Below are 11050 nucleotides of genomic sequence, written 5' to 3' on the forward strand. Positions count from 1 at the left end.
ACATCACGGTTTGACATCCTAACAATGGGGTCTAATCCTTATCTTAACCACACTGATTTGTAATTAGTCACATAAAGCATCTCTTGTGATTGAAAAGGATAGCACTGGCTTTTAAGGTGAAGGATAGTCTTACAGTTAAAGCAGAGCAGAAAGCCTTGGTATTGTACCCAGTACTCTGTATTTTAGTCTGCTATGAACCTATGCATATTTCAGAATGAAATATGGAAAATCAGAAATTCGGCGTATTACCTTCAAGGGGGGGATAACTGCATCCCCTGGGCGAGGTCACTGGTTGAAGTTTTCATCAAGTAAAGCAGGAACCATTGCCAGGCAGGTAACTGAGCATTAGCTCTGGTAAGGGAGCCCTTCCAGCCCACTAGAACCAACGTCAAAACCTGGTTTTCTTTTTCACTGTATGGTGTAGGATGAACAGAAACCCTGAGGTCATGGACTCCAGCCTCCTCCTATGGCATGTGGCCTATGATGACAGACGTCTTCAGAGAACTCGTGAGCCCCACCTTGGAGGGGTTCAGCTTTTCTGTCCTGTGGGACTTTGAGTGAAAGGGTGATCCTACTTGAGTTACTCTGTTACCGAAGCCCTGGCTTTGTGGCTGTTTTCTGCCTGTATTTTCTTTCATTAGCACAAACCCTTCAGTGAAGGAAGGTGCTGCCCTCTGAGGTGTGTGGCCTTGTAGACAGTCATCCTTTGCTCTGCCAGGCCAGTGTGTTCAGAGCATGGGGCCACGGCCGTGTGGGGGACAGTGCGAAGGGCACCATGTCAGTGCTGCCAGCAGTAGAGCTCCCTCCCTCGCTCTCTGCCTCCTTCCCCTCAGACGGGTCCATGCTACTGCAGCCCTGGCTGGTAGGAGGGCTCAGGAGGGTCATCCCCCAAAATGCGGTGCTGGGAACCATTTTGTGATGCTGAGTGAACTTCATCACCCTGAGCAGCTGCTGACAGCCGCTCGCCCTCACAGTGAGCTCTGTGTGTGCTCTGTGGGCAGTCTGGGGCTCACACAGCTCCTTGGGGACCTGCTGGCCTCAGGGGCACAGCATCCACTGAACACCTGTGGGTGTTTGGTCCTCTCTAGCGGAGACTGCAGCCTTCCACCTGCCTCCAGCTCCACTGGGGAGTCTGAGCCTTATTCCTCTGCCAGCCCCACCCCGGCCCCACAAGTAAATCAGGGTGGGGGGTTTTGGCCTTTTTTTTTTTTTTTTTTCTCTTTTTTTTTTTTTTTTTTTCCATTTCCAAGTTCAAGGAGCAGTGTATGGTTAATGCAGAGAGATGTGTCTCTGGGGATTCAGTGCTGTCCTCATTAGTGGTAAGACAGTGGAACAGGTTTTCCAGAGAAATTGTCCTGTCCCTGGAGACATTCAAAGCCAGACTGGATGGGGCTCTGAGCAGCCCGGTCTAGTGGAAGGTGTCCCTGCCCATGGCAAAGGATTTGCAGCTTCAAGATCCCGTTCTAACCCAAACAATTCTATGATTCCGTGACTAACAAAAGCCCAAATCCTGACACTGCTGGCTCCTGGGCTGATCCGATTGCTCATTGCCAGCCGGAGCAGGATGAATAATACAACACGCAAGCCGAGGCCGCTCCCTGAGGAGTGCATAATTTAACAGCAGCAGAGCAGGGCCTACAGCCGGACAGGGCGAGCCGCCTGCTGCACCCCTGCCGCCCTCCTGGTGGGGTGCGTGTTCCCCCGCCGCCCTCAGCGCTCCGCTTCCCGACAGCTTCCAGGCGTGAGGTGGGATTGTCCCTCAGGGAGAAGGCGGCAGGGAGGGCCGCCCTGGCGCGGAGGCGCGTCTCCATGGCAACGGGGCGGTGCGGCCCGGCCTGCCCTGCGGGAGGCGCCCTTTGTCCCTCGGGAACCACCGTCCGTCCCTCGGGAGGCGGTGTTTGTCCCTCGGGAACCACCGTCCGTCCCTCGGGAGGCGGTGTTTGTCCCTCGGGAGCCGCCGTGCTGCCGGCGGCGCCGCGCCCCGCTGCTGTCACGACAACCGCAACGCCCGGCGGCGGCGCCTCCTGGTGCCCGGCAGGGAGCGGCGGAGCCCGGCGTGTTCCAGGGGAGCGGGGAGTGCTGGTGAGGACGCTGCCCGCCGCCCCGCGCGGGGTTCGGATTGGTGTGGGGGGTGTGTGCGTGTATGTTGTAGTGCAGAAGGACAAAGCGACAGAAACGCGTCGCCCTGTCCCGCCTTTTGTTGTGGCTGTGCCTGAGTGTAAGCGCGTAGAGGTGTTCCCGAGCTGTGCAGAACAAATGGTCACCGCGCACACCCCCAGGCACGCCCCAAGCAGAACAGAAAGAGGTGAAAGTGAAGATTTGAGATCTTCTGAATACTTTCGGTCCCTCCTAATGCTGAATCACTTTATTTCATAATAACCAAAATAGAATAGGAGCTGATTCAGGATTTTCTGGTGCCCTCAACATAAGAAGGACACGGAACTGTTGGAGCAAGTCCAGAGGAGGTTGGTGAGAGGAGAGGAGAGGAGAGGAGAGGAGAGGAGAGGAGAGGAGAGGAGAGGAGAGGAGAGGAGAGGAGAGGAGAGGAGAGGAGAGGAGAGGAGAGGAGAGGAGAGGAGAGGAGAGGAGAGGAGAGGAGAGGAGAGGAGAGGAGCAGCTCCCTCTGGAGACAGGCTGAGAAGGCAGGGGCTGCTCAGCCTGGAGAAGAGCAGGTTCTGTGGAAACCTCCTTACACCTCCTGGTATCTGAAGGGCCATAGGGAAGCCAGAGAGGGACTCCTTGTCGGGAACTGCAGTGACAGGACAAGGAAAGTGGGGACAGACTGAGAGAGGGGAAGCTTAGCTTAGAGGCTAGGAAGAAATTCTTTACTGTGAGGGTGGTGAGACACTGGAACAGGTTGCCGAGGGAGATGGTGAGTGCCCCATCCCTGGAAAGTGTTCAAGGCCAGACTGGATGGGGCTTTGAGCAGCCTGGTCCAGTGGGAGATGTTCCTGCCCATGGCAGGGAGAGTTGGGAGGAGAAGATATTAAGGTCCGTTCCAACCCCTTAACATTCTATGATTCTATGAAACAAGTCATTGAACTGGAAATGTTCCCTTCAGCCATGGCTACTTTATCTTACAACAGGAGTTGATTTTTATGCTGGTCCCCATTATTACACTTAACCTAAATGAATTAAACAGCCCGTTCAACATGTTTGTATTGAGCCCCACAGACTGATGTGAACGTGTTTTTTCAAAGGCACAATTCATCTGTGCAGCTTTTGTATCTGCTTATCATAATAATGAAATCACAGAGAAATAGTTCTTTTGTGCTGAACATGCACTAGAGCAAAGTGTCTCCATTAAGATCTCAGGTACATCATCACTGAAACCAAGGATTTTTGTGAAGGAAGGGGCATTTCCCACCAAAAGTCATTACACGTCATGTGAGGTGGTGCAGGCAAAACATGATGGAAATAGATATGGAGAGGAAAGCCAAGGCAACGTTCTGAATGAGGTATAAACATTTAAATTCTGAGAAATCTAGTGTGAATGAGGGATTCCAGTGGCAAGTGGTAACTAAAAAAAGTGAAAAAACTGCCAGATTTTCTTGAACAACATATGGATCAAAGAAAATGAAGAGCTTTATAAAGTTTCTGTACAAACAATTTTGCAGCAAAAAATGCCCAGCTTTATTACCACTCTAAAACAAATCTTAACTAAGTTTTGAGGTTTAAAAGAACATCACTCATTTCTGTCGTGAAATGAGTGATGTTCTCTAAGAAGCAGAGCTGGTGTTCCTGAGAATAAATAACTGAGAACTTAGAGATGCTCATCAGAACTAAAAACAAAAGCTGGATGAGAGGGTTTTCACAAAATGCACAGATGGATTTGTTGATTCTCTGATTCTGTGATTCTTGTCCGGAGGGGCAGGATGGTCACACAGCAAGAGCTGTCCTGCTGCTCTAGGGCCATCCAGAGTCAGAGCTCTCTCTTACACCTCATATTGTCTTGCCATACCATATAATAGAATGTTAAGGGGTTGGAATGGACCTTGAAGAACATCAAATTGTGACCTCCCTGCCATGGGCAGGGACACCTTCCACTAGACCTGGCTGCTGAAAGCACCATCCAACCTGATCTTGAGGACTTTCAGGAATGGGGCAGCCGTAGTCTCCCTGGGAAACCTGTTCCAGTGCCTTACCACTGAGAGAGTAAAGATTTCATCCTAATATCTAACCTTAATTTCCCCTCTTTTAATTTGTACCCATTACTCCTTGTCCTGTAACAATAATCATGATCTTTAGTATATTGAAAATGACACATGAATCCTAATAGAGACATGTAGAAGTGGCACCTTCCAGCCTGCAGTGGATGGTACAAAAAGAACAGGAACTTCTGATGTTTTCTTCTTCTGCGCTGCTTTTGTAAAAAGTAATAAATTATAGAAGGAATGATAAGGGGCTAAAGCTATAAACAGAGCAGAATCAGCTCTTTAGGCTTGTGACTGTGTCCACATCTTTAATCTTTTGTGTCTTTAATGCCTTGTACTGAGTGAGCTGAGCCAAGGGGCAGCAGGCACTGGCATTTAAGGGGTCCTTCAGGAGCTGGTGGCACCTGTATGCTGTGCAGGACGCAGATTTTTTTAAAGATTCAGTCCTTATAGTGGCTCATCTTCAGTTTTGTCATGAGCATGACCATACCCAGCCTGACTAACAGGTTAATGAGTGTTCAAAGTTACACTGCATTTAAACAAGATAAGATACAAACGAGGTAAGATACAAGCAAGAAGTTTTTAGCACTCCTAGCTAACATAAAATAGTGGTTTCTTTGTCCAAGCACAAGGCTAACTGTTAAGAGAGCATGAATTCTGGTTTAAGCTCTGTCAGACACATTAAATCACCTTGATTTGCTTTAACTCAAACCTTCTCCCAGTAGGCAGAGCTGGAAAGGCCAAAACCATTCATGTTTGTGAGCCATGGGTGATCCTTAGTCCTGAGGTGCTGTGGCACTGTCTAACACACTTGTATTAATACTACTCAGAAGTCTGATGTGGGTGTCACAAGAGTTATCAGTATCTGTGTGTCACTAGAGTTTGAAAACATTTTATTCCCTCTCCTCTTTTTGTAGTATTACTCTAACTCATCACCAAAATGAGTGAAAAGGAAGATCAAGCAGATGTGGGTGATTTAACAAAAAGTGCAGAGTATGAGGATGATTTTGAGAAAGACCCAGAATGCCTAACTGATGAAGAAGAAAAACAAAACCCTGATGAAAAAGAGGTATTTGTTACATTAAATGCCAGTTGTGTTATTAGAAAACAAAATTGAGTAATATTCTGAATCATAGGCACAAATTCAGTATTGCTTGAAATGTGGAGGTGCATTCACTGAATTTTGACAAGGAAGATTATTTGGAATGACAATGAAAAACATTTCAGTGAACTGGTTAGTTTGGTTATAATATCTGTGAAGCAGAAAATTCAGTGTTCATTGAAAATTGTACATTTTTTTCAAAAGTACTCCGTGTTCCTTTACATGTTTGTGCAACACTTATTCCAGTTTTATGCTGTCACTAATGACTTTACTGGTTAGTTAAACTTTGTGTGAATGTGAACATGAAAATGATGAGACTTGTTAGTGCCAAAAAAGCTGTTAGTTATGACATACACTATTTGATAGCCTGGTTTAGAATGCAGGTAGTTTGCACTGCTCTTCTCTCTCACTGTTTCTTTTCTCTTTTTGTTCTAACTGTTCTTTTGTTGAGACAAGAGACTAGTTTATTTTAATTTTTTTAGACTCCTGAAGGAAATGAAGAGGATGTTGAAGCACAAACTGATAAAGCTGCAGACAGCGCTCAGGAAGACATTGAGGAAACAGAAGAAAATCCAGATTCAGAGGCAGATGTAGATGTGAAAGTGCTGTACTCTAATGAAAAATACATGAAGTCCAGGGCAGGTACTGAGCAGAAGGACCATGAATCTGAGAGGCAAAGCCCTATCCAGGAATCCAAGGTGGAAAATGAGCAGGAACTGGATAAGGGAGAGGATGAAGAAGCCAACGACGACCTGGAAAATCAGGCTTCTGCGGATCAAAGCGGAGGACAGAAATTAAAAGTTAAGGATGAGATGGGTCAACAAGCTTCTCCTCCAGAAGATGCTGAAGCTGGTGAAACTGCCCTTGTAAAAAGAGAGGATTTTTCAGTTGAGCTGTCTCAGCTGCATATTTCTGATGACAAGAAACGCATATCCGTTTCAGAACGTGCTGGGTCAGATGAGGAAATAGATGGTAAAATTCTAATAGAAAAAGACAGAAAGTTTCAGCTCTTAAGTTTATGTGATGTTGAAAGCCAGGGCATTTTGCTTCCGATAAGTGTTTCTTTTACAGATATTGAAACTCAACAGAGATCTCCAAGATCTCGACTCTCCAGTTCTTTGCCCACTGCCTCTCAAATGAAAGAAACGCCTCCATCTGACTCTAAGGATCAGCCAGATTCTGCTTTGAATGGTGCAAAAGATCTGGGAAAACAGCAGAGTGAGTCTGCAGGCAAATCTGTGAAAGGCTCCACTTACACTCTTACTCCCAGACAAAAAGAATTAAGGAAGCAGATAGAAATAAGGAAGGAAAGACTGAGGAGAGAGGTAAATATATAGAGAAAAGTAAATCTCAGTGACCATCCTATTCCTCTGCTCCACAAAGACCATGTGCTCAGGGTATTTACTCCATTCTTCCTTGAAAAAAGAGGCAGCAATAATATTTGTAATAGCAATAATAATAACAACAATAATAACAACAGTTCTCTGGGATTTGTGTAGAATCTCTCAAAGCCTCTTTCCCACAGTGGCATAGGATCATGCCTTGTTCAGAGGAGAAATGAAGTATTTTTTTAATATATCCTTCATAAATAGGTCCTCTTCTGTTAAATGTTTCTTACTGCTTTTGCTTCTTGGCTTTCTCTACCTGTGTTCTGTTACAGTCCCACAGTTTATGGAATGTAGCACGTGGTGTCACATCTGCACATATTAATCTGCAGTGCAGGAAGTTTACATTAACCACAGTAAGGCTGGGGCACCACATTTGGGTACTCAGAAGTAGGGATTAGGCAGTTATCATATGGCAGAGTCATAATGTAACATTTACACAGCAGAGTGATTGTAAGAACCCTTTTAATTTTTTTCCCAGCTCCTTATGCAGAAAAAAAATATTTATATTTATGTATAAATATATTTAATAGAGAGTCAGCCTCTGACAGCTGTAATGGGGACTTCAGAATTCTTTACCAAAGAGTTAAAAAATGTTGATGTTTTTCTTCTTCTTGCATTATGATGATACAATTACAAAAAGGTAACTTGCTATGTATGTTGCTCTATAAGAGGAGCATGAAGCATCTGCCATTTTTCTGTGCCATGATGTACTAAATAAGCTGGCTAAGTAGCTTCCAAGGTTACTTTCTATCTGTGGAAAGAGCTCTAGGCTGCTTTATTTGAAAAGGTTGCTGAGGCTCAGCTTAGTAATGAGGAGTATGAAATCTGATGAGCAATTGAAGTGTTTTCTTTGTGCACACAAAACCAGACCTCTTGAAACCTTGGCCTGTGTATTTAAAGTAAAAGGTAGGGTAGTGAGGGGAAAGAAAGTTATTCTCCTTCCTTTGTTGGCTGACTTATGGAAAGGTAAGAATGTGTTACCTTATTTCTTCATTCTGGAATGGAATTCTTCCATTCTGTCATGGATTTCACAGGCATGAAACATTTCTTGACATTACTAGAATCCATCTGCTTCACTAAATCCATTTTGGTGGAGTTTCTTTCACTCCAGTAAAGTAGAAATGGTAAGTTTGGAGGATATCTGAAACTTGTGTGCAGGTGGCAGGAACATCATCTGTTTGCAAGAAGATTAGATTTCTCAAAGTATTGAAATGACTAGGGATTGTAGCTTTTGTGTCAAATAGAGTAAATCCTGGTAAAAAATGCCCTAGTCAGCTTTCTGAAGCATTAATTGAAACTTTTTCTCCTCCTTGTAGATACTTATCATTAGCTAAAATGTAATTAATAAGTAAAAGCAACTTTTCTCAATTTTGTAAATATCAGTTCATTTTGTACACTTGAAAAAAGCCTGAAGCTATTAATACTCCTTAATAAGATCTCCTTAAGTAAAGACATTTTAACTTCATGTCCAAAAAAGCTCCTTATTTTATCCTTATATGAGGTAGTGCCTGCAGTGCGTATGTTGTTAAATATCCTTTAGGGTTTAGTGGTCCATCAAGCATGAGAGCTGCATTTATTTTTAAAATTTATCCATTTCAAGTGATTCTAAGATAACTAGAGATATTGGGCAGACTTCATTTCAGGAGTTTTCGTCTGATGTTATTTAAATGTTTGAGTCGAGAGGTGTCATGGAAATGGAGGTAATCACAAAAAGGATTAGACTGAAAGTGCCTGAATATATCACAAACCACAGAGGTGCTCCAAGCAATTTCTTCCTAAATGTAGTATCAGCTGTATACTGTAGTATAGCTGATACTGTAGTATCAGTGATGCAGTCTTTGAGTATCTCTCTTTATTTATATCTGTATTTTAGTGTGTCTCTCATGCAATTCAAATGGCTTATTTATTGGCTGCAACAGTCTTTGCAGATGAGGATCATTCTCTTAAAAACTAAGTTTATTAACTTTTCCTTCCACCTAAGGAAGAAGCAAGGAAAAGGGAAATAGAAGAACTGAGGAGAAGAGAGAATGAATTGGTTTTCAGAGCCTGGTTACTGAAGAAGAAGCAACAGCTACAACAAGAAAAGCGAAATCGTCGTGCAAAGCAGTTGGAAGAGCTGAGAATGAAAGTAAGGTCTCCCTAATGTGGAACTGGGATCTGTAGTGCTCTTTTTAAATAGGAAATCCAAATTCTAAACCTGAGTTCTTAGCTAAGTGTATGAAAATATACAGCAATGGAAAATGTCCTTGTTACATTGTTTTCAGTGAGGAGCTAGACTTGCAGGTTTAGGATTGATCTGCTTGGCAGAGGGCTTGCAACATAGAAGCAACATAAACAAACTTAACTATAAAGCCACAGGGGATACAGTGATGCTCCCATATGCCAGGAGAAGGACTTGAGCCCTGCAGTGAACAAGCAGCCAGAAGGCTCTTTGGAGTGTGTTCCTTACCGCCAGACCTTCTTAACAAGCAGTTAATGCACATGACCTGATTAAAACCTGGAGATTCAGATGCTGGTCTCCAGTTCTTCTGCCTTAAAGTGATGAGCTTGAAAAGCTAAATTCAGTACTTTTTAAAACATGGTGCTTTAAATGCTTGCTCATGTATCTAGTCTATGCCAGATTAGCATATGCTCTAGGGTGTTTATAAAGTATGTTTCATGGAGGGGAGATACCAGCAGAATACAAAAAAACCTATTATAATGCGATTATTATAAAGGTCATTTACTGATAACCCTTGTAACATGTCTCTTTTATTAACCAGGAGGTGAACAGGGATCCAGAAGAAGCCTACAGGTTATGGCTTAAAAAAAAGCACCAGCAGTACATGAAAGAAAAACGGATAGAACTTTTGAGACGCCAGACTGAGGAAGTGTACTTTTTTCCAAGTGCAGAGGAATGCGACAGAGCTTTTAGAGAGTGAGTAGGGTCACTCCTAAGGGACCACATTTGAATCTTTTGTAGTCTATCACATCAAAACTGTACCTATCTTATGGTACATCTTTGCTGCTGACATCCTCATTGTTTTGGAGGGTTGGGGTTTTTTTGCATGAATATGCCCTTTTAAACTTGCACCCTGGCAAAAATACATCAGTTCCTTGATGTTGTTTGTCCACTGCTGTGAAATTATTTGTCAGAACCTGAGTTGAAAAGAGTGAATTCCTTTTGCTAAAAAAGGGATCTTCTCCTCAAACCCTTGTTGCCTGTTTTGGAGCAAGCTTGGGTTGATTCAGTCCATGAAATGAGCATGAAGTTAATCCAGTTTAACAAAATGGAGGAGGCAAAGGTGGGTGCAGGAGCAGGGGGATCAGGGTGGGAAAGCAGTGCTTCCTGTGTTTGGGTGTGGCAGCCTTTCAGACTGGCTCAGCTGTGACACCCAGCTCCACCCCACAAGACAGGGTGGCCTCCAGTGGGGGGGACAAATCTCCTTTGAATGGATGGTGGAAAACTTGAAGTTACAACTGCCAATACTCCTGGTCCTCTTTCTCTCTCCACAGCTGGCTGAGAAGGAAGAGAGAAGAGAAACAAGCAGCAGAACTAGCTGCTAAGGAGAGAATCAAGCAGATTAATTTGGAGGCCAGAAGAGCGAGAAAGTTGCGGAACATCAACTATATTTAATTCAGAGCCAGAATCCTTTTGCTTCATAGATCATTACAACTGAAAATTTGATGTAGCCACAGAGTTCTTGGTGACAATCTTCTTAATTTTTATGGCCTGAGTTTTTGTTCTTTACAGCTACTGACTTTTTGTGATGTTTTTAAAGCTTTCAAGCAAGTTTAACAATTACCTGCAGTGACAATGATTTTAATGTCTATTTATTTGTAATATAGTTGAAAAGCCTGCTTTAATGCATAACTCAGGGATCTTCTTGGTTTAACCAAATCTAAATGAGTGCAAGATGTATATATAAGGGTGGCAAATACACATTCCCTTCTTTAAAAGGCACTTTATACTCAGCTCCATCATGGATTCCTGGATGCAGGCTACTGTGTAAAATGTTGAATTTTTGGTGGATTAATATTGCTGTTTGATGCTGCTAGTGATTAAGACTGTGCAAGGTGTTATGTTGTTGGAAAATGACATTTCTTGTACCACTTCCTCTTGATCTGTTGACCAGCTTTAGACCAGAGGAATGCGTTCTTTCAGGTCTCTGGAAAGTGGTCATTGAACACTAATGTGTAGGTGATTGTGCAACAGGTTTTGAAACTTCTTTCTGTGAGTCATATTCAGTAGTTTTCTATTCCATGGAATTAAAAGCTTGTGCAAATTATGACTTTTCCAGTTGTAAGCAAGCTAAGGTCCTTATATAAATGTCAATGTTTATTATAATAAATCTACCAAACTACATTACCTTACCCAGCTAAATTGTGAACTCTTGATAGAGAACATGCCAAAGTCACTCATGAAA

General features: G+C 43.4%; 1 protein-coding gene across 1 annotated transcript; it reads left to right on the plus strand.

The window, feature by feature from the left end:
* Positions 1-1929: 1929 nt before the first annotated feature.
* Positions 1930-10997, plus strand: CCDC181 (coiled-coil domain containing 181). The gene is given in 8 exon segments (XM_063419911.1): positions 1930-2082; positions 5072-5223; positions 5739-6228; positions 6328-6581; positions 8626-8772; positions 9407-9561; positions 10140-10257; positions 10259-10997. Coding segments are annotated over 7 exon segments (1338 nt in total). The 5' UTR covers positions 1930-2082; positions 5072-5094; the 3' UTR covers positions 10304-10997.
* The last annotated feature ends 53 nt before the right edge of the window (positions 10998-11050 follow it).

The sequence above is a fragment of the Prinia subflava genome, chromosome 28 (assembly GCF_021018805.1).
Source record: "Prinia subflava isolate CZ2003 ecotype Zambia chromosome 28, Cam_Psub_1.2, whole genome shotgun sequence".
Classification (NCBI taxonomy): Eukaryota; Metazoa; Chordata; class Aves; order Passeriformes; family Cisticolidae; genus Prinia; species Prinia subflava.